Here is a 26,999-nt window from a genome sequence, read left to right as displayed (position 1 = left end):
TTCATAATAACCCATTTTAATTTACTTGTATTCATTAGCTAATTAACAAATTAATAAATTCAAACATCCAGAAAATTAATTTTTTTCTAAAGACAAAGATATAGTGTGTTCTCATACACAACAGAGGATTAATGCCCCTTTATATATAAAATCTGAGATTTGACTATTGAGCAGTAATCAATGTATCCATAATGCAGCTTAGTTTGTTGCAAGTGTTAAGATCCAAGCATTAAGCTGAATGTCTACATTGCACTGGAAAATGATAGAGTATTTACCCTGCAGTGGTGTCATTGTTGTTCAAACATTTACTGCAGTGGAAATGAAGTCACAGTGAAATTGTGACTCCTCAGTGCTATAAATGGTACAAGAGCACTGCAAATGCTCGTCTCCCTCTCAGAAAGCTTACAAACCAAAACAGAAAATAGAGAAGGTGATTGAGACGTACAAGGAGGCAGAATAGCTAGTGGGAGATTGGATAATCCTCATAAAAAGAGAATGTGATTCTTAGCCATGCAGCTATAAGGGTGAAAAGTGACCTTTTCCTAACCATTATAAGGCTGGAGTTTCCTGTGTGTTACAAAGCAGTCTTAAAGGGGCTTGGTGGGACTTGTGTTAATGATTTTGCATCCTTCATCTCACCAAGAAATTATTATGCAAGCTGAATTTTGTAGTTTAGACTCAGTGTAGTATTCAGGAATGGGCTCGAACAGAAAGCATAAATTATTCAGTGGTGAAGGTGTTAAATTGTTTTGCAAAGAATAAAAATATATTGTCCTTGAAAATGAGTGCTTGGCAGTGAAGGAGGCTCTAGAGATATTAAGATAACATTTGCTTGGAAGGAAGGTCGGTCTGATAATACATTACCCTCTATTAACCTGGAAAAATACAGTAAAACCTGAGAGAACCAAAAGGACCTCCACTATTTCTCTTTGCCATACAATTTTAAAGCAAGTCATATGTTTATACATGGCTGAAAAACTATTAAGTAGGTCTTTTGGTACAGAAATGATGTGAGAAGGTCTCTAAAGTAGAGGTCACTTTTATGTTGATGATTTTACTATCAAAAAAGATAAAATAGAGGTAATACATAAGATAAGCATGTATCAACCTAAAGGTTGAATGGCCTTTATAAAACTCTTAAGTAGAAAATGACTCATATACTAGCCATACAATTGTATAAGATATTTGTTCATGAATTGGTAATCAAAGGTGATTCCATTTTAAATGCACTGAGGTATTTATGTGTAGTAGACTATTAGTAAAAATCCACTTATTTAACTGGAAATTATTTCACTGTTTGGATACAAATATAACACTTCCTGTCTTTAATTTTGCATAAAAGCATTAACCTGTAGTAATCCAGACTTCTTCTGAAGTGTTTGTCTTTATCTCTGGAAGGTACTGACCTTGTAAATCTAGTTGACTGCTTTCAAGATACAGCAAGATTTGAGGATTTATATATATGTACAAATATGAACGCCCATATAGATATTCTGAATTTCAAATTTGGCAAGATAGTAGAAGCTCTAATAACTAAGATGAAGCAGTGAATGACCACACGGTTCGTCACAACTGGCAGGATTAAGGACACAAGATCTTTAGCCAGAATCAGATTCTTCAGCATAAAGTTTGGGAGTGAATTTATAGTGTTAACAGCAGCATCTGGGGCAACAGTAATTTTAAATATTTCTCATGGGAAGCATTTGGATGCATATTTTTATAATAGATTGAACTTGCTAAACAATACATCATAGCAACACCTTCAGATTTCATGCCTGGCATTTGACTCCACATCCATGGTTTGGCTCTGAAATAAGCATGCTGATTTTCAGAGGTGCTGAGGGCTGGCAGTTCCCATTGAGCTTGGTCAGCAGAATGTGGACCTGAGCAATGAATACACAAAAAAATCCACAGATCAAAACTTCTAGTCTTAGCCTTAAATTAATGACCTGACTGATAGTGAAATCAGATTTGCACTAGTCTCAGAGAGTCCGCTGCTAAAGTTAGGCACCTGGATGACCACTCTTTGTGAGTGTAGCGAGAAAAACAGAGTATTGATCAAACAGTGATGAAAATCATGGTCTTAGTAAATAGATAACAGAGTTATAAAACTGCCCAGTTCTGGCAGTAATGCCCACTCCAGTTACAGGGAATGTCCTCAGAAACCACAATATCTGTAAAATCAAAATGAACTTTCAAGTTGTACCTCTATAGATTTAAAATGAAGACTAATCCTACTCATCTGTCTTTGCGCATGTTTTTTAAGTGTCCAGCTAACTGCTGTTACTAAATACTAATTTAGTATGTGACTAGTTATTGCTTGTCCTCATGGTGCTGGCATTACTCAAAGAAAGAAAAAACCTCTATTAACCATTTCAGTTCACAAGTAAAGCATGACTGCCTGTTACTAAAACCTCCCAGTTACATATATATTTCAACATATAAAGACATTTGTCTTTGTGCTGCAGCCTCTTTGTAAATGCCCCATCTAGTTCCTCACCTCATTCATCTCCCTCTTTCCTTCCCGGCAGTTTATGTCAAGAATTAGCAGTTGCAATGGTGTGCAGTCAACAATGCTGCTGAAAATGTCGTCCACGGGGGACAGGTGACACATTGCCAGGATTCCCAGGCAGGGACAGGGGCTGCTTGGTATTTACATCATGCTTTGCCATACCCTGATGCCTTTAGGCTGCTGGGAGGCTGGCTGGGCTACTTTCTTCCTCCTGGGAGCCATTACCTAGATAAATGTGATGCTCTGCGCACAGAAATAAAATGTTGTGCATACAAAAGCAAATGTGTTGTAAATTTTGACCTCCTTTTTCTGAAGAAAAAAAAGGGTTTCATTTCTACATGAGCCTCTGCACACAGTGACACCTTTCAAAGTGATTCCAAATAGCTATGCAAACATGGCATACTTTTTTTATCTTGCTCTTCAGATCCACTGATGTTTTGTCACGCAGTTCATTCACACCAGGCATTTCAGGATGCACAAGCAGTTCCTGCAAGCAAAACCTAGACAGAACAGGCTTACATAATTTGTAAATAAAAGGCTGCCTTGAAAATAGGACCTTTTTCTGTGGTCTTGCCTCCAAGTTGCTTATCATCTTTTAAATAATTACTTTTTTGTAAAGTGGCAGTTTTAACATCCATGCTATGCTTTCAGATACTTGAAGAACTAAAAAACTGTCTAGCTAGGAAGAGAATTTGCCTGCTTTATAGCACTTTATGAGCAGTATTCATTTAAGTATTCCTTTGCTATTGCTTTACTTATGTTTTTAATCTGCAATGTTTCATGTTTACTGGATCAGCAAATAATCAAGGTCTTTAGATTTTTTTGGAATGTATTTTATTCCTCTCCTCAAAAAAGTTAAATGCCTCTATTTAAATAGCTTTTACCACTATATGCAAAATACAAATAAAATGTAAATAGTTTCTTCTACTAATCCACATCTGCCTGGGTGTAATTACATGATACATGCTGGTTAAGCACAAAAATTTTGAATAGACAGCTTTTTAATTAGGCATGTGCATTGGGTCACAGTAGAATTAAAAAGGGTTCTGAAAAATTGATTGTATAAAAATGGCACCTGCTTACTCAACAGATCTGCTTCTTGGGTAAAGTTGCAGACACGCGTCTGTGTCACATCCTTCTGTTGGCCCTTGTAGAGGAAGCCAAGTTCAGACCCACTGTGCTCTATCCTTCCAGTGATGGGGACAGATTTTAGCCTGAGTTAACCACTTCTACAAAGATACTTTGTAGAATTACTGACTTTCAAATGTGACAAACATCTCATTTACATCTGTTGCTCAGGTTTCATTAAGAGGAAAATTTAGGCCTATCTATCTAACGCAAATTTGAGTGCCTGAATGCCTAGAAACACATTTCGATTTCACTTTTTGTCAGTTTTAGTAAATAATAATTTTTGTTACCCTGAGTTTTTCCACTGAACCTCAGTTCCCAGAGTCCAGTGACTGAAAGGAGGATCTGTGGATAGTGGTTACCTGTCAGCTTTGCAGAGTTTGTCAGCACATGGGTAAAACTTTCTGTACGAGGTGAAGACTGGGAAAGGGTTCTCCTACTCTAATATGAAGAGAGATATTTTAATGGGCTCTTCAGTGTTCTCACATACCAGCAAGTGGTCCTGAAATTATTTCAGAGTGCAGGGGCAGCTGAGCATTATGTCTCCCAGCAGCTCTTTTCATCTCACTGTGGCTGCCACCGTATTACCTATCAGATAAAGTTGTTATAAAACTAATAATAAAGTGGTCAATTTTAAATTTAGCTCTTTCAATCAATAGCTGTAATCATTATATGCATGTACTTCTCCCCAGGTTACATTCTTGATATGTTTTAGCAGTTAATTTAGTGTTCCTTTTTAAAAGAAATAAGTTAGAATTTTCTTGACAGGTGTTTTAAGTATTTCAGTATTAATATGCAGTAGTCATCTACACTGAATCTCCTTTAAGAAGTTATTATAATTCAGTCATTTTTATTTTAAAAATAAGGGTGATTATGTAATGAGTGTTAACAAAAAGTAGGGCCAAATTTTTCAAAAAAAGATAAATCAGGCTACCATGAACTGCAGGATCCTAGGTTTTATCTTTTGTCTGTTAAAGTTTTGCTGTGCAGATGTTAGCAGCTAGACCCAAATTGGTTTTACAGGGTTCTGTGGCAGGTCAGAGTACAAGAAAACAGAGAATTTCTGTTTATGCAGAACCTTTTGAAGTCTTTTACATCCAAAGAAATACCTCCACCCATTCTTAACAAGAATTACTTATTCACACACTGGATTAACACCTATGGCAAGTGGAAGGAAGTTAAGATTCAAAGTTTCAGAAGGAAATTTGGCTGCTACTGTTTAACTAAATGATCTCTCATGCACTAGTTCTCTGTACTGCTACTAGTAACTGTATGTGCACATGTAAAAATGGTTTGTTTCTAACAAATCTTCACCTCTTTCATGGCCATCGATCACGTGCCATTGTTATTAAAATTACCCCGTTTTATATCTCAGTACTGGAAACATGCTAACACCACTGAATTTATTATTAATAGGCTACAGTGCCAGCAATCTTGCAGCACTTTGCAGAAAGAGAAGACAAGGTCACTGCTGAGAAGTGACAGAAATAGCTGGTAATGACAGTAGGTAGTGTGGGTGGGCAGGTGAAGGGAAAGCTTCAACAGTAAAGTAATCGTGTATTGCTAGTTCTGAAGCTCATGCAAAGTATGCAGATGCAGAATTTAGAGTATACAGTTGAGAAATGCAAGTAAGAATAAGTAATGCTGGAGAAGTTATCAGAGTTTACCTGGGCTATAAATGCAGCAAAAAAAAATGCAGCCTGAGTCTTGTACAGCTGGTGCTTCCTGTGCTGACTTGCCAAACTGTGGGCTGGTTTTAGCTCCATTGCTATTGGCTTGTGCTGGCCGCAGGGGGGTAGCAAAGCTGTCTCTGCCCCCCACCAAATCACACCATTCTGTCATATTTTAAGCACAAGAACACAGATACTAAGAGCTTGATCCAAAACCCATTAGAAACAATGGAGATGTTTCTACTAAACTTTGAATGTGATTGTAAATTAACAACGAAGATCTAATCTGCACTTTTTCCTCTGCATTCAGACTTCAAAGTTTAAAGAATTCTAAATAATAAGAAGGGCAGTCCAGTAGGCAATGCAGTCACTGAGGTACCATAAAAAATTCCAGCCAGGAAACCGAGTGCGCAAGTAACAGTAATAACAAGAAATAAGCAAAATGTTTGTATAGAAATGGTGGGAACACAGGTAAGAAAAGGGAGGAACTTTACCTACTAGTGCAAGATGTGTATACAGACATTCTAGGGGTAATAAAAACATAGCAGAAACATAGCAGAAACAATAACTGGAGTCACTGAATAATATAGGTTCTTCAGAAAGGAGGGAAATAGAGGTGGTAGCATTACATTAAACATTAGGATTATTTGTGATGAAATGACTTATGTCAATAAACCAGATTCTGTTTGGATCAAGCACTTCAAGTGTGAAAAAAGTATTTTTGCAGAATGAATGCTTGTGGAAAATCCCCAGGGTGTCAGATTTAACTCTGCAACACTATTGTAGAGAGGAATGTAAGAATCTGTCTTTAAAGGATGTTGAAGCTCACAAATTTCTTCACCAGTTACCAAACCAGCAGAAGATAATGATAGTTTAGAACTGGTTTTTACTTTGAAATATGTAGATAACAAAATGTAACCTTTAACAAAGCATTCAGGCATTGAGTCCATTAACATTACGTGACAAAATAAGTAATGGTCAGCAAACTTTAATAAGCAAAACAAGCTAGTTAAAGAAGGGAAATATTCTGGGGCTTCATGGATATTTCTGTGAAGAAGACATCAAATTTCATCAAGTGTAACATACTGTGTTGTATCTGACAACAGGGGATTAAGTTCAGCCGTCCAGGAAGTCCCCTCCAGACCTATGTTCCTAAATTTGTCAGTTAAATGCAAGAGCCTTAAGTAAAGCAGAGGTAATTGTAAGACAGTTTGACAAATTTGGTTGCTGTCTGTATTCTCTAACATTCTTTGACTCAATGCTGAATTTGGGTGTTGGCTGCTGGACAGCAGAATCTGTTCTTGTGATGGTGTAGATGTTTGAGATGTAGGACAGGGTATTTATTGTCTACTCTACTAGGTATCTATCAAACCTGCCACTTCACCTGGAAAGTCTCATTTATATACCTTTTCCATAGACCAGCCCTCCTGGTCTCCCTCATCCCTGAACAGTCTCAAGTAAGATAGGGTTAGTAGGACATGCGTAGAGTTTGTACAGGCTAGTGAGGAAGATGAAATTGGGGAGACCACTCCACAGTGAGGACGCTGAAGTACAGAGATGTTCAGCCTGGAGAAGAGAAGTCTCAGGGGGATCTCATCAATGTCTATAAATACCTGAAGGGACAAAGCCAAGCTCTATCCAGTGGTGCCCAGTGGCAGGACCAGAGGGAATGGACACAAACTGAAACACAGGAAGTTCCCTCTGAACCTCAGGAAACACTTTTTCACTGTGAGGGTGGCTGAGCACTGGCACAGGTTGCCCAGAGCAGTGGTGGAGTCTCCACGCTTGGAGATACTGAAAAGCTGGACATGGGCCTGGGCAACCTGCCATAGGTGGCCCTGCTTGAGCAGGGGAGGTGGGCCAGATAACCTTCAGAGGTCCCTGCCAACCTCAACCATTCTGTGGTTCTGTAAGCAAGCTCCAGTCATTTTAGTAGGTTTAATTCTAAAAGCCAAGCAAAGTTTGATGCTTAATATAAATGTTCTGCATAACTTCAAAGATACCCACTCACTGTGAAACTGTGATTTCTGGAGGCAGGCTATGGCTTGCTCAGAAAATCAGGCAGAAATTATAAAGGGGTTCGCTATTATGCTTGTCCATATGCACCCATTATTATTAGAAGCAGCAGGAGAGAACAGGCAGAAAAGATGCTACAGAAATGTTTCAGGAAGTTTTCCTAAATTAGAGAGGTTTTGAACTTTGCATTAGCATGGCACTGGCTCTGTAATGCTCTTAACTTATCTCTCTCTTCCTACCAAATGCTGGGTACTTCTCTCTGTGTCAGCAGTGAGGAACTCTCAGCCTGGAAAATGAGTTAGATTTGGAGAAACTCCTACAGTCCAGAGATTTATTTGAAGGATTTTTGAAATTAACCCCTTTTATTCCTCCTTCATGTCTCATGATCTGAAACTCTCTTTCTTCCCATTTTAACACCACCGTAGCTATTTTTTTTTGAGTTTAAATTAGTACCTCATGCCTTTTTCCCCATCCCTCAACCTTCAGCCGTATGTTCTCCATATGACAGTACAGCATTATGGGTCCCAAACGGTTCAGCTGTGAGTGAGTTACAACTTCAGTGTCCCTAGACATTCTATTCATGTTATACCTCAGAAACCATAAAGACCTTTAAAAATGTTGCTTCAGAAAATGCTGAAGAATTTTCTGCTGTCTTGTGAGGGATAGTGCAGGGCCATATATTCTTACCCAAGACCTTCTAATGCTGTTTTGCCTGTTTAGTGACTAGGGAAAGGGGCTACTTGGCCTGCATGTTTCCTGACCGCACTCCATGTGCGCAAGCTAATTCCTTTTCAGTGGAGACCTATGTAATGTCAACAAGTTTATCTGATTTTCTGATTTATGAAAAACATATTGGTTTAAGTTTTATATCATAGCTAATCCTGTACAAATGCATAAAGTGAAGGGGTGAAAACAGACAATGATTTACTTGCCCAACACAATAAATGCATTATTCCTTTTGCACCCTGCTTAAGTATTGCAAGAGAGGATGAACAGATTGGTCTCCTCCCACCACATATCTGCATTGCCAGCACTCAGGGAACTAAAGACTGCATGGATTAAAAAGTTACAAGGGTACTATTAAGGCAAAAGCTACTGAAACAGGAACATGCATTGAAGAGGTCTCAGTTGAACAGTATCAGTCCTGTTATGAGCAATGTCAGCCTCACTGCTAATGCGGAAGCCAGGCATGAGAATGCAGGTAAGATCTTTCTATACCAGGGCATGAGCAAATCACAATGAATTGCAGCCATTGCCATGATAATTTAGTACAGTACATTCTTTTTCTCTTTTAAATCTTGAGTTTTGAAAACTGTTTTACTCTCAGCTGCTTGAGACAGAAGCATTGGAGTTCTTTCAGCACTGACTATGAAGTGACCTTACTGCTTTTGCTTATAGTTTGAAATCTATTTATGATGCACTTTTAAGGCAGTATTTCCAGCTCCTAAGGTTTCTGTGAATAATAATCGCAAACATTTAAACAAACTCTCTTAGCATTTTTTCCCTAGACATCATCTGAAGAAATCTTTCTCTGAATCACAATTTGTCCATATGCAGTTAATTACCATCAGGCTGTTAAACAGGCTGATCGTGTGGGAATTGACCATTTCGTTTTCACGTAGAAACAGCCTTTGCCTTTTGTTGTCATAGAGAAACAGCCCTTGCACTGGCATCTTGATGATGCTCTTTTTTCCTCAGTTTGCTTGATTAGATCTTTTGATTGAAGTACTTGAAAGACATCATTTCATAAATACACTTGAAGCAATTCCACACAGACCACCTCATCCTCCCTAAATCATTCTCATTTTATTGCTGAATTTTCAAATACCATTAAAAAACATTACGTTATGATAGGCCAATTGTTGAACTGTATACCTTGTAGACACCTCACAGTGCTGTCTGTATAAATGATTTCTTGTTCCTAATTAATGGTAGGATAATATGATCTTCACTTAGAAAAATACTTTAACTTGTGGAGTTCTTTAACTAAACATCCTTCTCCTTTGTTATAAAGATGCAAACTGTTTTATTAAAGTGGAAATTGACTGGGGCTCATCAAACTATTCTGAATATCGTTTATACTGATTACTCATTTTTATTTTAATATGCACCTTAACAGTGCCATAAAAAAATTATTTATGGCTACAAATATATAGATCCATTCTAACAACAAGAAAAAACTTGAACTTATTTCTGAACTTTTTAGTAACAGAAGTTGGTTGGTGCACGAGCAATATGGAGATCCATAAATAGCCTGTTGACTCAAAGTATTCTGCTTTCATATATGCTCTGACTGGTAGCTCTGTACTATATGTGAGACAAGAGCTGGAGGTAAAGGTAGTATCTTTATTTGACCAGCTGGTTTAGCTGGAAATATTAAACTGATTTTCAGACATTTGCCTAGATTTTTCTAATAAAAAACTATTATACCTACCTAAAAAATTTGTCCTGTCATTGTCCTTGAACCATCATGGCTACAACAAAATGCCACTAAACATCTCAGTGATATGCAAGATACAGTTTAGTTCATGCCTAGAATAGGAAATGACTGTAGTAGTCCTGGATGTCTGATGGCAAGTAATGACATTTAATAGGAAACTGTCAATATCATGATCAATGGAAAAAGTATTTCCTTATGCACATGCATGCACTGTCTTGCATCCCTATTCATTGATTTTTTTAGTCCAGGAGTGCTTACTATTTCCTTTCTTTTTCCTTTTACCTCTTCACCAAACAATGGTATTTCCTGATAACCAACCCTCCAAATAAACTTCTGTTGTATCTTATTAAAAAGTAATCTGTGGACTACACTGAAAAGAGCTGAAAAAATAGGGAAGAAAGGTTAAGAAGAGGTGTATGTCTGGACCCAGCTTAATTGTCCAGCTGTGAGCTTCCACAGAAAAGAAATAGTACTGTCATTGTCTATTTGTATTACATTTGCTGGCAGCCAAACTTTACTTTTTCGTCTCCATTATTTGAGTTAGTATGGTGATCTAATTTATTTTATTTTTTAGTAGAGTTCTATCTCATAAAAAAAAAATTTTGCACTGCATGCACAGTAACTGAAGTTGTCTCATGTTGTCACTGTTTTTTCTTCTCTTTCTAGGTGATGTCATTGTCTATATTAATGAAGTTTGTGTCCTTGGACATACCCACGCAGATGTAGTCAAACTCTTCCAGTCTGTTCCTATTGGTCAGAGTGTCAACTTGGTGCTATGTCGTGGATACCCTTTGCCCTTTGATCCTGAAGATCCTGCCAACAGCATGGTGCCACCCCTTGCAGTAATGGAGAGGCCTCCGGTAGTGGTAAATGGAAGACATAACTATGAAACTTATTTGGAATACATTTCTAGGACTTCTCAGTCTGTTCCAGACGTAACAGATCGACCACCACACTCCTTGCACTCCATTCCAGCAGATAGTCAGCTTGATAGCACATTCCCACCACCTGCCCATGATGATAATGTATCAATGGCTTCTTCTGGGGCCACCCAAGCTGAACTCATGACCTTAACCATTGTGAAAGGGGCCCAGGGCTTTGGCTTCACTATAGCAGACAGTCCTACAGGACAGAGGGTGAAGCAAATTCTAGACATTCAGGGATGTCCTGGTTTGTGTGAAGGTGACCTCATTGTTGAGATCAACCAGCAGAATGTACAGAACCTGAGCCATGCAGAAGTAGTGGATATACTTAAAGAATGTCCTGTTGGAGGTGAAACTTCTTTGATTATCCATAGAGGAGGTAAGTTTGGAAAGTCTGTACAATTACGAAAATGTGTGTAAAAGGTTCTAAACCATAAGACATACATATATTCACTACATCCTTGTGTGCTAGATTGGAAATTAATTTCCATGTTGTGGGAGGTAACACCATTGGTTCTGGAAAAGTGTGTCTTGAATTAAGTATCCTAGGCAAAATCTAACAGTTTGTCCTACATTCCTTTTTGTGTTTTGAGTGTCAATGGTCCCACCTCTGTACAAGGGTCAAACTAGAGCAGTTCCAGACCTTTCACCCCATAATAGTTTGTATGGTGTCTGCAGCAAACTCTCATAGTCCCAAAGCAGTGCTGCAAGTTTTAGATATAATTATATATATTGACTCATTAAGGTAGATCAAAATCAGAACAATCTATGAGCTCTTTACAAGGTTACTGGTTTTGATAAACCATTTCGCCTCCTTTTCCTTCATTGTAAAAGTATTGTACAACAGTTGTTTTGCTTTTCTCTTGACAACAAAGATCCATAGTGTATTTTTCTCTGTTTTAAAAAAATAGCTTCCAGCAACTTAGATTTGCTGACCAGCCTGACACAGTAAGCTTGAATATACACTGCTGGAAGGGGAGAGCCAAGACTTATCTGTAAGGAAGCAATAACAACAGAAGAGTCTTAATACCTTGACAGCGATAAGTAATTTCATAGCTTTTAATATTTTAGCCAAACAAATTTTCTTCAATGGTTTGAGATAAGCATCCATCACAATTTACTATTATCTGAAGTGAATAATGATTGAATTTCTTTAATTAAAGATCTTTGTTCCTCTAAAGGCATTCATATGTCACTGAATGTACGTTACTCTGTGGTTCAAAAGAAAAAAAAAAAGAACTCTATACAAAAATACTAATTACTGTCCTTCTGAAAAGTAGAGGTTGGGAAGTGAAGCTTTAGTGTTTGCACATGCCAAATGTTTGTCATTAGAAAACCTACTAATCCTTAGAACAAGGAATATAGTAACATTTTATGAAATTACAGAAATAATAAACATAAAGTAATTTAAATATCTGGAGATTCACATAGTCAAGAAAGTATTTTTCATATCTATATTTAAAAGAACTATTTATAAGAGACAGAATCTGACATTTCTTTGGAATGAAACCAAATTGAGAGTAATAAGTAACGGCCGATCGGTGTCACTATGGTATATGAACTTGGAGAAAGTTAATTGTTGCAGAGGTCCTATATTAGTTGGTATTAAATCTGGCTTTATTTAACATCCATTAAGAATCTGGAACAGTGGAGTAAGCAACATTTTTTTCTGAAGATGCTGACAAATTAGGGAGAATTGCATAGCAAAAGAAGAGTATAAAGGGGATTAGAAGGGCTAGTGTAACCCCAAAAGATGGGATTTTATTTTGAAAAATGTAAGCTAATCCCCCTCTAGAGGAAAACAATTCAGAACACCAATCTTCGGAGAGAAGTGGAGTGTGAAATCCAGTGTGCTGAACAAGCCTGAGTAATAATAGACAGCAAAATAGATATTTCAGCAATCAGTGCAGGACAGTAGCAAAAAAACCCTGAAACAGCAACATACTCAAGCCCATGAGGATAATTCCTTTCTTTCAAGAGAATTTCTTCTTCAAGCATCAATTCATGATCAAAACCCGTTGATCAACATGATAGTTTAACAAGTTCTGGTATATTAACAGAGCCGTGGTTATTTTCTACATATCACTGTGGCAGTTAGGAGATACTGCACTGAGCTCAACCTTCAATAAAAGCAGTATAAATTTAGACCATCTTATCTTTTGTCAGGCCAAACACTGAGGTACAGATAGTTACCCTTGCTCAGCTGACACAAAATACTGGATCCAAATGCAGTAACATGTTCCTGAGTCTTAACCCTCTGTTGCTGGGGCAGGGGGTGGTTGGTTGCTTTAGGGAATGCAGAGAAGAGAAAGAAAGCGTGTTTTGTTCATGGTAAGACAATGACTAAAGCAACTGTTTGGAAGTACTACAGAGTGATTAAACTTCATGGAACAATACAGAACCAATGAAAGTTTACTACCAGAAATTTCTGTATGTCAGAAATAAGGAATATACCTTAATGTAAAGTTGCTTGACTCTAAAGAAAAGGATCGTTTGAGTGATTCAAAAGAAGTGAAAAAATACAGAGTATGAGACAAACCTACTCTACCTGAGATGGCTAAATCATAGCTTAACAGAAATATGAGAACTGTTTTAAGGTGACAACCTGGTTTTTTTTCATAAGTTCATAGGAAAAGGGAATTCATGTGACCAAATATACATCTATAATGCAGGTAATTATATCTATGCTAGTCATCATGCCTCCTTTTATAGTCCCTGGGCAGAAATGGGCCTTTCTAGGGTACATTTCATGTCATTCCAATGTAGATGTTTCAAACAAGTCAGGTGTACCCTAAAAGTATATATTCTGCTTGAGTAACTACAAAGGGAATCGAGGATGTCTGGTTCAGATATACGTGTCTACCCCACATGTTATGAATAGGAAACAGATTATAAGATGTGGTCATGTGAGATAATCTGAATAGAAAAGAAAATTTTAGTACTTAGAGAAACCTGCTATGATTCTAAAATATTTAGCCTGTGACAATAGTGAAGCAAGGCATACTTTCTCCTTACTCGTGGATCCAATTTTTATTTTTATTATCTCCAATGTATAATGACACTTGAATAATACCATCCTTTTCCACCATTATCCTATGCATCCTGTCTTTAGCGTCTCATTTTTAAGATTAAGACCAAAGTACTATTCCTGCCTGTGGAAGAGGAAGGCTGTGTTTTGCATAAGGTTGTGTGTTGCCTTGTAATGTATTCTGTCTCTGATATGAATATGGCCTGACTGCATAGTTCACTGTGGCAAATCCATTTTTGTAGGTAAGAAGTGACTTAATTTCTCTCTCTCATCCAGCAATCTTATCTACCTTGCAGACAAGAAATGGATTGACATTGGCTGAAATATATTCTCACTATAGGAAAAAAGCATCTTATGCAGGAAAAAATGCTCTCTTGTACGCATATAGTAGGCATGCTACAGCATTTAAAAAGCCATTGTCCCTCAAGCTGAGGATGTCAACAGCCAGAGTATGCAGGGGAGGGAAAGGTCTGCATGTTTCAGAAAGGTGGAGGGAATAGCAGTACTCAGTTTTAAAAAGGCCACTAAAGAAAACTGAACCAACACCAGACAGAGACTTGTCATGGGTTACAATCCAGCTGGAGGAAGTCCCACTGAATTTGTAGTGTACTCATTTTAAAATTTCTAAAGCAGAAGTAGTAATTTACCTGCTAGTTTAACAAAACAAAACAAAAATCATGGAAGTAATACCATTGTATATTTAAGAAAATAATGAGCAGCACTTGTGTAGATGACAACTATGATACTCTATCACTAGAGATCTTAAAATCTGCTGTTTATTAGTCAGGTTCTTTGCTAAACACAGATGCACTGCTTAGTTCGGTTTCTTTGCATCTGTTTTAGCTGACCAGCCATATAGTTTCCATTGATTACTATAAGCTGACAGGATTGCTGATACTGAAAAAAAAATGAAATTAAAGGGAAAGATGGTGGAAAAGTGTTGCTTAAAAAAAAAAAAAAGGATTCATCCTTCACACTTCATCCTCATCTTCTGCAGCAGTTTGCATTGAGTATAGGCTGCTGAAATAGTGTGGAGGAACTCCCAAAAATCAGTCTTTCTGAATTTGGATAAAGCAGAAATTCTGCATTAGTCCAGAACTACTGAAAAACAGCACTTAGTGGTTGAAGCAGTATGTACCAAAATTATGTAGAGCAAAATATTCACTAATTAGGATATCAAAAATTGGTTTTGGCATGTTCTACCAAATAAGCTATCCAGGTACCTGACATATGCCATCTCTTTTGGAAAGTATCTTTGAAATATATGAACCTATAAACAGTAGGCCAGCCCCAGAAGTGTTCCTGTCTGAAAAAAAAAAGGACAATATTCAAATGTAGATCCATAAAGACTATGTCTTAAATACCATTGTTAAGGAAATCTGAAGTCAATCCAGGACTGATTCATGAAGATATGGCAACTCCTAAACAAGTGCTGTGAGTAAAACATTAAAACTAAATGCAAAAAGTGGGAGCCTGACAAAGTTCCTACATCAGATGGCTATTTTATAATGGTGGAATCCAAACAGGCTCTGAGAAACTGAGGCTGTGAGTACGAGATGGAGAGAACTGATGCACTGTCCATACTGGTTAATTGTTAGCCCACTCCTGGCATGGGACTGGAATAAGCCAGCAGCCAGTTTCACCCTAACATGATATGGGAGACAGTGTGGGCCACACACAATGCAGAAACAGTCAAGATGAGGAGGGAGAATTTAACTATGTAGATGTAAACTGAGAATGAAAGGATGGCTGAGTATCTTTCTCAGATTTTGTATAAACCCCAGTAGAAGTTTATAACTGCTGAAGGCTGCTAACAGATACCAGTACACCACATGAATCATTTCCAAAACAGCCAGAAATTTCACAGAAAAAACATCTCTGCATATTCTAGTGAATAAGCCTCGCCCCTCAAAATGAGCAAGAATGGCTCATTCCTTCAGTGGAAGGAATGCTACACGCTCGGTGCGCTTTGCATGGACTGATCTCAGATTTATCTCTCTACCACAGAGATGAAAATTTTCTTTGTCCAGGCTTGCTATAAGATGTCTTTCAGTTCCTCTGGTCAGGAAAGCTCATACTCTTTTTTTCTCCAAGTTGTGCTCTCCCCTGGGAAAGCTGCACAAGATAAAGCTGCAGGCAGCACCATCCCCCTGCTGACAGTAGTCTGGCCCAGGCAGTTCTGATCTCCCGGTTCCACAACCTCAGCCCACCACTGAGGTCTCTAGAGCTTTGACTCTCCTTCTGCAGTTCTTCATTCAAAATATTAAGAGAGTACCTGGTGCAAACTGGAGACCCTGTATCTTCTGGCTTGCTCATCCCCGATTCAGGACTTTCTAGTCAACAGTCCTGAGGGTTTGAAGAAATGAAATTGTTAGGAGGATGGTGTACGGTTTTGATTTGGGACTTATGGAGGTTTTTTATCATCCTACTCTTGTACATCCCTGAGTCATTGGTGATTTTTTCCCTTCCAATCACTTCCTGAACGAACCCAGTCTTGGTTTAGTTGCTTCTTATGGGTACTCTGAATTAATAGCAGAGTGTTCGTGCATACTTTGTTCATGAAGGTGTGCTTCTTTCTGTTGTTTCTGACAAGAGATATTGGGAGATACAAGGTCTGACAGCTCTCCTGCTTCCTGCTATACTTTCTCCTCTCCAGACAGTTAGTCCAACTGTACATTTGCTCCTGATCCCTTTTCTCCCATTTCTTGAGAGTATTCTAATGTTCAGAGGAACTTTGATCCATTTGGCAACATGGTGCATTTTTAGCCCTGCTGTATTCTTAAATGGCACGTATATCTTGTGTTTGTGAGTTTAAGGGACATTTGATCCCACAAAGGGAATGTAAATCATGTGAACTGTTGATACCTAGAGGTCAATGACATAAACTCCTTCTGTCCAACATGCTGCTAAAACATTCTCTTTCAATTTTCTCTTTCCAACTTACCACACTGTTTTGCCTTGCCATCCCTCTATGAAGTGCTCTTTTGTTCCTGGGTCTGTCTGCTTTAAAACCGATAGAAAACAAAGGTTCGTAGCTGACCTTTTTCTTTTCCATCTCAAAGTTATGAGCTTTTATATGACATCATAAATTCAACAGTTTCCTCAGCATGAGTTGTCTGTAAATGTATTCTTCTCATGCTGGCTTTTGAGCTGTTTGAATTCTTTGCTCATTTTTGTTGCTGTTCTTAGCTAGTAATGCCAGAAATACTTAATGATCAAAAATATTGTGAGTCATGCTACATTGTCCACTTCACTGACTTTGCTGTTAGATGTCATGTTGCCCTTTTCCCCACCGCCAGCCTTGGCCACTTGTCCCTTCCTACCTTCCCTATGTAGAAATCAGTATTTTGTGCAAGATAGTTTCATAACAGCCTTGTGAGAGGGCCAGTTGTCTTTCCTATGTTAATTCTGGAAATAAAATCTCTGAGAGATTTTTAGAAACTACTGTTACCATGCAAGAAATACTGCTGTTATATTACCATAACTCCTGGAAGGACTGCTTTCCAGATTCATTTTTACAAGGCATGTCTCATCTTACAGAGTATCATATTTTTAGCTGTGAGATATGTACTCTTCTACTAACCTTCAAATTATTGACATCCTTTTTGTCCTACACATTGAGACTGTTTTATACGTTGGATTAACTTGAAATATTTTTTAAGCATCTTGTTGTACTCATCTGGTATAAAATCTATTTTAATAAATATTTTACATGTTGTAGCAGGTAAACTAAAAAATAAGTTACATATATAGCTTAGTTTATGAAGGGATTCAATCTAAATCTTGTTAGTAAGAGAAATGGTAACCTCTCAGTAGCACAGGGAATGACAAATTTGAACAGAGGGAGTCATGGCAGGAGACCTAAAATTATCCTAAAATTCACACTAATGAGACTTTCATATCTTTCCTTGTATAGCTCTGAGTAGCAGTGAAACAGTGTGCAATTGCTTCCATATTTCTGAATAAAAGAAAAAGAAACCATAGACCTCCTTAATGAATATGGATTCTTGAAAAAATAGACATCAATAATAGTTAGTAGCTATTATACTGTATTAATGGAAGTACTATTAATTGCATTGCATTTCAAAGTGGTAGTGTTATGGTTTTGCTGCTTCTTTCTTATTAATGTTTGTGCACTGTGCGGTACATTTGTGGATAATTTTGCAAAGCATTAGATAAATCTTTCTTACATATATTGCATAGAAGGTTTTTAATGACTATCAGCAAGCATTTTGTTTCAAAAGTACTTTTATTATTGGTGAAACTGTTTTGTAATGTAGGCTTATATGGTCTGTATTAAACTTGAACAGTGCTTCTATTAAAATTTATGGGGGCACTTCTCCTAGGGATGTGTGTGCCTAACTCTTGTTGGCTTTAAGAGGAGTTAGTTTGCACACTGGAGAAATAGGTCCCTTTAGAAGACCTTTTAGCAAAAGGAAATACAAGTGCGTAGACATAGATTCTCATCATTGCGTGTTACAAAGAGGTAACTACCATTGCTCCAGTGGCTATTTTGCCATTAAATTCTTAAGCCCGAGATGAGGCTACATACAGTAAGCAGTCAGACGTTATCATTATTAGGTCTACAGAGAGACTTGCCATGCACCTAAGTTTTGTGCAGAGCTGCAGGAACTCTGCCTTCAGGACAGGCAACTACTTGTCTCTGTTGAGGAGTGCAGGGCACGTTTGTGTCTGGTAGCTGCAGCCCATGTCACTGCTAGAACCCAAGAGCTCTCTTGGCAGCACTGCAGACTGATTTCAGTCTTACTGATATTAGTGAATGAAATAATACTAATTGAAGGAACAGGGTTTTGTGAAAACAGACTTTTTGGCTAGCCTACACTGGAATCTGGCCAGGCCAGAGAAGTTTCTCCTGTGTTCTTGCAAGCAGTATTATCAGAACACTAACCAGGTTACCTTGGACTGTATATCTCAGTGAAAAATGGCATCTTTTGAAGCCAAATACCTCCCGAGCATGGTACATGGGAGAACCTACTGCAATACTGGGGCATGAAGAAACTCACTTTTTTCCTAATTGCCCGTAGTCTAGGCTCTGAGTGAATCTAGCCTTCCTCAGAGGAGATCGGGGAGATCTCAGCCTAAGGAGGGAGAACTGCAGAGCTGGACTCTAAAAGTACCATACAACCTGTGCTTGTGTACTGAGGCATGTCTAAAGTTTAGTCTAAATGTGTTGAACAATGTTTCTGTTGGTTCAGTATAATGTAATGTCCTATTAAAAACATTTGTTGGGTTTCCAAATCTGTTGTCAAAGTACATTGTGTAGACATTGTGACGTGGTGATTTGTAATACAGTGCAATATTTTATAGTAATAAAGTAAGCTCATACACTATGAAACAAGTGAGTACATTATCTATTGTGCTACAGACATGAGACACAGCACTGCAGAGATGGGAAAGTGTGATTTTCAGGCACTTCCTAAACCACCTACAAGAGCCACAAAACTCTCTTGGCTCCTACAGTTTGCCGATCCAGTAAAAATGCAGAAACTAAATTAGTCCTCTAGATGAGGTATTTATCCCTGTACAATTCTTTAAGTAATTTTCTTTTACATTCTTAAAAAAGGGAAGGAAGGCTTTAACAATGGCTACAATTGCCCTCTATGAGTAATGCTCAACTTTTAAATTTTTTTATAAACCAAGAGCATACATTTATTAAATACAACATTGCCCTTCTCAGGAAGACTTTGGGTGACTCATAATTCAAACGCAATCGAAACCAACACCAGGATACATACACCTTTGCTGTGTCACCTTCAGATTACAGTACAAAAAAGGACATGGAAGCCAAAGCTGTCAGGCACAAACTCTGAAAGTTGACTCCCAAGTGTGTCAAAACAGATTTCTAAAAGAAATAAATTGCTTTCCAAAGCCAGATTTGTCATAACTTGGAACAGTATTTCAGTGTATAAGAAACATACTGTGCAGTTTTCCTGTTTGGTAAATGAGAAAAATCTTGACGTTTATTTATTTTGTACCTTTTATTACCAAGAGCTAAAAAAGACAAGCTTTCTGTGCACATATTCCTAGGGTCACTGTATTTTTAGTGTATATTTCAGTTAGGTGCAAATTATATTTAATGGACTTTTTAGAGTATTTTTTTCTCTAATGTAAGCATTTTTTATTGCATTTTGTGTGTTCTAGATAAAGAACTTCTAAAGATCCTGTGATAATTAGAAAAAGATGAATGAATTAGAAAAATGCATGAATAAAGGCACAGACTCCAACCCTTTGAATGAGAAAATATTTTAATGATCTTTAAATTAATTCTATCAATTAATTTCCATTTCCACAATGAGTTGGTTTTTTCCCTAGCAGAAAGTTTGCTAATATGTTAAAAGGATAAATGATGATGATAGCAATAATAATAATAGAGTTTTTCTTGAAGAATAAAAAAAATCATTAAGTAATACTTCAGGGATAAGTTAGCATCATAGAAAAGTTTTGCTGATTATGGGAAATACCGCAGTATTATCTGCATATATGTTAATAGCTTAACTAAACACATTTGTCAATACAAAGTCAACATCTTTTTCTTACTATCAATGTGAAATAATTTCTGTATTTTAAACTACTTGTTCTCAATAAATGTGATTATTTTAGGCATCTGGGGCCAAGCAGTGCCTCTCTACTGCAGTATAAACACTATCATATCTCTGAAGTAGTGCAGAAGACACCTTAATCTGTTCCTTAAGGAAAAAAAGGAATGACCAGTGGAGACACTTGTTCCTTTTTATTTTGTAAATATGATCCTAGTGGGATAGTGCATCAGAAGACCCAGCTGCTCTTTTGCATAGCTCTTAAGCCTCACGCTATTTAACATGTAATATTCTCAGGAATAAGTATCAGGAACTACTGAAAGAAGATGAAAAGATTCTGGCAGAGTAATTCAACTGTGTAACCAAAATGAATGATGATTACATCAATGGGAGGTCCTAGAGCAGTCCAGAGAGAAGTATGGGGAAAAGAAAAGTCCACAGGGCTTTGATCTGTGGCCAGTGAGAGCCAACAAATGTGGTAGAGCCCAAGACAGTCACTCCATCCAATTTCTGCCCTTCTTCACTAGCTTTTTCCATCTTTTACCCAGGTCCTTCCTCAGTCTGTGTGTTTATTGCTTGTCATTCTAGCTCCATTTTTCCTTCATTCAAGCAATTCAGAGAAGCTGTCATTCTTGAATGTCAGCCCAGACTTTGAACTTAGCCTTGCTTTGAGCAGGAGGTTGGACTAGATGAACTCCAACTGTCCCTTCCAACCTAAACACTTGTATTATTCTCTGGTTCTCCATCTTTCTCATGTTTGGGGGCCCACGGTGCTAAAAGAGAGGGTCTCTGTCTGAATGTAATAAATCACCATCTGGATAATTTTAAACTTCTTCCACAGTACTTCTCAGAGAGAAAGAGAAGTTCTTTAATCTTGCCTTCTTATTACACCATATTAAATATAAATATTTATATAAAACAAATATATATTTCTTTATATATGAAAGTTCTTTAGAAATCAATGGAAACAGAAAGAATGAAGACATGCTTTTTTATTTCAGCTTGCCAGATGTGTTCACTGATATTGCATACACAGCAAATTATTCTCACACTATAATTGAAAAATAATGCAGTGTTTATTTATTTATTATATAGCATTCCTGAGACACCTCAATGGCTTGTGAGGTTGGCTCTAAAATAGGAACAGCTAGATAGTCTGATCTGGCTAACATTTACTACATGGACATCAACCGCAATGATTATTTCTACTAAGGTTAATCTTAATTAAGCAAGAGTTTTATCTTGTAACTTGTTCACTGTACACCAGACTTTCAACTCTATCAAGCTCTGTATCCTAATAGAAGCACATTAGGATGCATTGTACTAAAAGAAGAACCAGCCATATACAGTTTCAGTCAAAATGGCCCTTTTAAAACAGTCATCTCATGTTAATTAATTGTGAATGTATATTTTTACAGGTCCTTAAAGGCAAAGAAGCTGAAACTAGTTTACATGCTACATACTTCAGCCTGTCTTCCTAGGCTTGCCTTGCAACACACACAGCCCCGTTGACCTCAGCTGTTGTCATCAGGGATCCTGTGTAGACAGCTACAGGGCATCCTTCCTCATCTGAGCTGGGCAGCAAGCAGGGATCCCTGTATGATGAGGAAAGCAAGCACCTCTATGGTGCCATTCAGCTACTGTAAATATCTAAAGTAGCTGAAATGAATAGTATTCTGAAAGAGTCTATTCTTCCCTGTTGCTTATTAAAGTTTTTAAAAACTCACCTACCAAAGTTTCATATTTAAATTACTACTCACATTTGGTCAGATGAATCCCAACTTAACTGTAAAAAAGTTAGATTTCTACACTACACTAGTCAACATAGTTACCCCTGCAGTCAGTGGTGGAAAACAGGCACCTGAAGAGGATGACTTACGTTATTTTATTCAGTCATTGCTTAAGCAGCTTGTTCGCTGAGGTTGCTGGTCATGCTCCACTGATTACAGAGAACTCTGGCTGAGGACCTTAGCTGACCAGCCAGCCAGGCAAGGGTGCATGAGATGAGTCCTGCCCACACACCAGAGGCAAGCATAGAGCAATTGAAAGTATTAAAAAAACCTTGTACTATCTCAAAAGTTGGAATCTGTCTCATGCACTATAGCTAAATCTGGAATCCCATTTATGCTACCACAGAAAGTAATTTGGATTTCTTTATGAAAGGGAAGTTATACATGTGGGCTTGCAGAGACCAGATTATTTCAGATTAAGTATATTAATATCTTTATTAATATTACAAGTTTGATTATAAAATTTAATTTTTTTATATAATGGACTTTTGTAAGGCTTTATGTGCAACAACCCCACTCCTTATTTAAAAATGGAAACAGGTAAAATTAGTATGGTTTACACTGAATTGAAAAATTGGTTAACTGATTGATCTTTTAACATAATTATAAGTAGGAAATGAGTGAGGGAGTTTATTTTTAATGAGATTCCTCTAGGATAAGTTATTGGCTTTTGACTGTATTACACTTTTTATGAAGATCCTGTAGAAAACATAAAATCAATACTGATAAATTCTGCAGATGGCAGAGAGATCGGTCCATGTCATTGGACAGATGACACACTATTGATAAAGAGCTATGTGGAATACTTAATAAATTAAGCATCAGCAAACAGGAAGCATTTTTATGCAGTCAGTGTAACTTAATTCCTGAAACACATAGCAAAGAATGCAGCCCAAACTTGCCAAAGTGCTATTGAATCATTATGGATAATCAGCTGAGCGTAACATCACAATGAAAATGGCAAATTCAGCATGATTACTTAAAATAAAAGTTATTGTTTGTATATTTTTCTCAGTAAGATGGCATGAGTAAACTGTTTTATTGCATTTATTATGAATGTTAACAAAATCAATGAGATCCTGTTGCAGTTCGGTTTTCCCTGCTTCTTAAGTTCTTACTGTTTTTCTATCTTTTTTTCCATTTTTCACGTTTACTTCAAAGTTATTACATGACACTTCCATATACTATGTAAAGATCAAGACTCTTGCAGGAGTCCTATCTAAGTAAAATTTCTATCATTGTTAGTAATGACCTGAAATGTGGGATTTCTTAGGATTTTCCATCAGTTCTTCATTAGCAAAAGTAATGGCTGATTCAATTGTCCATGTACAAGGTGGATGGAAAGATGTTTCCTTAATACCCAGATCCTATAATATGTCTCATTTCCTGTACAGACAATTAAGCATATAATTTCAGAATTTATTTCCTGTGAGGAATCTTGCAAGCAGTTGTTCACTAAAACCTTGTAGAAATGGAAGAAAAGGAACTGGCTTGGGAAAAGTTGTCTAAAACAGAGCTGAAAGGATAGAAACCAGATAGTGAAGAATTAGGTATTCAGAAAAGATGTTTTGGGTCATGTAAACAGTTCTCTAAGGAGTCATGTTGTAGGATGATCCTTTTTTTCAGCAGAGAGGAAGCACAGGCCATGACCTACAACACTCTGGGTACCAAAGTCTACTAGCTATAAAACTGCTTGAAAGACATTTATGGTTAACATGAGAATCTATTTGCTCAACACAGCCACAACCGTCCTCTCTGTCAAGTAGATAATAGTCTGATGGAGAGCATCTATTTGGTTTCTTCCAAGTGTGTATGCTACGTTCCTTCCTCTGAGAAGTACCTGGGTCAGGCAGGTCCTCCTGCAGTGAAGACAGATGGCTTCTCCCTGGGGTAGTCCTCATGGAGAGACGTTCCCAATGGCTGTGGGATCTGAGCAAGTGGAAGAGGACTCAGGGCAGGGAGCTGGAGATCTGCAGCCTAATCCAGGAACCTGCTGAGAAGAGCAAGCAGCAGACACATAGGCCTCAGAGGGAATGGGATGAAAATCTTCTGGGGACTGGCACGGAGTATACAGAGCTTGTTGCAACTCAGGAAGTCATTGATTTCACTGGAAACAAGGACCGGTAATGTAGGGACATAGTGAGCAGGGCAAGATGTTCAGAAACCCCTTTTGCTTCTATATTCTCCAGCTAAACATTTTACATAGTCATGGTTTAACTCCAGCTGGCAACTAAGCACCACGCAGCTGCTCCTTCGCTCCCCCGCAGTGGGATGGAGGACAGAATCAGAAAAAAAAGAAGTAAAACACATGGGTTGAGATAAAGACAGTTTAATAGGACAGAAGAGGAATAAAATAACAATAATGGTAACAATAATAATAATAATGAAATTAGAATATACAAAACAAGTGATGCACAATGCAATTGCTCACCACTCACTGACCGATGCCCAGTTAGTTCCTGAGCAGCGATCTGCCGCTGGCCAGCTTTCCCCCTGGTTTATATACTGGGCATGACATAATATGGTATGGAATATCGCTTTGGCAAGTTTGGATCAGCTGCCCTGCCTGTGTCCCCTCCCAACTCCTTGTGCCCCTCCAGCCTTCTTGCTGGCTGGGCATCAGAAGGTGAAAAATCCTTGACTTGGTATAAACACTACTTAGCAACAACTGAAAACATCTGTGTGTTATCAACATTCTTCTCATACTAAATCCAAAACATAACACTATACCAGCTACTAGAAAGAAAATTAACTCTCTCCCAGCCAAAACCAGGACAATATATACATATCTAAGCCTTTCAAGCTGTCTATAAGAAGGAGTCTAGGCAGATCTAGCTTAAATCTTTGGCTAACCTTGGATTCCATCTCAGGTGGGAAGGAAACACCAAATCAAAACCAGCTACATTGCCACAAAATAAAAAGTAATTTCTTCACCGACATCCCAGGTTGGCATATGCTGCATACAGCAAATCGAAGGCTTGAATGCTGGAACTAAGGACTGATGATGCTTCTCCTCCTGAGCTGTAACCCTGACATCATTTCTGTGGCTATTTAAATGTGACTTAGTAATGAAGAAACAAAATTACACAGAAATTCTAGGAACTTCAGAGATTTTTACAAAAGGCAAAAGTCCTATTACACCAGTTTTACAATTTGGGGTGATAAAACACAAAGCTAATATGTGTCATTGTAATTATGAGGTCAGAATAAGAGCCCCAAATGGAAATATACTGCTACCATTTTCGCTTTTGCTATTTAAAACTGCGAAGGTTATATTTGGAAAAATACACAGATCTCAAAGAATAATAGAAATAAAAATTAGAAAATAGTGGTTTAGAATGGAATATAATAAGTAAGAAAACATTTGTTTTCTGTATTGGAAATAATGTTGCAAATTAAACCCAACAAATTTAGAAAAGAAAAATTAATGCCTCTGAAATTTTGCAGGTGGAGGATCAAACCCAGTCTCTAGAGAGTGAGTGTTAATTCTGAAGTATTCACAAGCTTTTTTTTTTTTTTTCTCCTGTATGAGAGATAAAGGACTGCAGTGTAACAAGATACGTATTTTTGTCTTTAAATCAAAATGCAACTATTGCAGAGTGCTGGTGTAGAAGTTGCAATTAAGTTGCATTTCTAATTCATTCATACTAGGAAAGGGATGAATAAAAATTCATTACTTGTGTTTGTGCACAGTGGTACCCACTTTTATTCATTAATATGTGATAGCTACTTGCACACTGGTTTTTTCAGTTCTCGTTAACAGTAAATAATCTTTACCAGATTAAGGAGAATTATAGATGTTTATCATGTCTCCCATTTAAGGTCTTTCTTTGTATAGCAGAACACACAACTTTCAGAACATTCTTCATGGAATAGCTGTTCAGTGGAGGATCTGAAGATATTTTTGTTTGCTTTCTGTTGTATATTTGTTAATATTTTCAAATTGCAGCAATAATTTCTGAATAATTAAATTCTGAGTAGCTGGACATACAGTTTTGTTGAAACTAGAATGGGTTTGTAATTGGTTTCCTCTAGCCTATGAAATGTTAAGTTTAAAACGCCACTTACCAAGATTGAGTTCTAGACCTTTTAAAAAAATTCACCAAAGAGAACATCCACTGAGAAATAGATCAACTTAGTCTGGAACTGTCAATTGCCTGATAGATCAAAAACTTGCTTATGGTATTAGAAAAAAAGGCCTGTTTATAATAGGATAAATTACTTAAGGCTCCATGTTATCAGGAATATCTAATATTTAGTGCTCGCTAAATATTAGATGGTGCTGCTAAATATTACATGGTGGGTAGGTACTTCATCTAGAACTTAACCAGCAATTTCATCTGAGATCTGCTTCATTTATTTTTTTACCAGTTAAGTGTTCAATACATTCTGGAATGTATTGGCAGCTGCCTTTCACAAAAATGGCTTTAGTGAATCACTATTCACCAATGAAAACTCCCTTTGTCAGAAGAGCACTCACAAGCTCTAATTCGTATCAACCTTTTCCTTCCTCTTCCCCTGAATTAGACCATTTGTTGTTGATACCTGTGGCATGAATTATACCTTTTAAATTAGCTCGTAAGAGCTAAAGCCATGGGCATATTCCCCTACAAACTATTTCCTATCCTATCTGATTGGGATTATACACCAGCAAAACTGTATGGTGACTGGGTAAAGAGCATACAGATCTCCCTTTAGTGTCTTTATATTTACCTATTCTTTGGGGAACCCTATGGAAAAAGTATATATCACATCTGATTTGATGGCCATCACTGATTATTTGTACTGTTCATCCAGATTCCTTCCGCCAGCTATGGCCTTCAAGCATAAATTCATAGTTTTTGTTCTGTGATCATATGGGCATACTGAGGTATACAGGTATACTGAGGAAGAAGAAGAAGTTTTACAGATCCAAAGGCTACATCCAAGTTTCCT

The 26,999-nt window shown here is 37.4% G+C and overlaps 1 protein-coding gene across 2 annotated transcripts in view; it reads left to right on the top strand.

The window, feature by feature from the left end:
* Positions 1 to 26,999, top strand: part of MAGI2 (membrane associated guanylate kinase, WW and PDZ domain containing 2) — a 770,034-nt gene that overhangs the window by 638,406 nt on the left and 104,629 nt on the right. For both annotated transcript variants that reach the window (XM_010580933.1, XM_010580932.1), the window contains exon 10: positions 10,433 to 11,068. In XM_010580933.1, coding sequence (XP_010579235.1) covers positions 10,433 to 11,068 — 636 coding nt within the window. The remainder of the gene's footprint in view (positions 1 to 10,432; positions 11,069 to 26,999) is intronic.

This window comes from Haliaeetus leucocephalus, unplaced genomic scaffold (genome assembly GCF_000737465.1).
Source record: "Haliaeetus leucocephalus isolate CR32 unplaced genomic scaffold, Haliaeetus_leucocephalus-4.0 Scaffold751, whole genome shotgun sequence".
Taxonomy (NCBI): Eukaryota; Metazoa; Chordata; class Aves; order Accipitriformes; family Accipitridae; genus Haliaeetus; species Haliaeetus leucocephalus.
The sequence above is the reverse complement of the archived record's forward strand: the minus strand, read 5'-3'. Positions and strand labels throughout refer to the sequence as shown.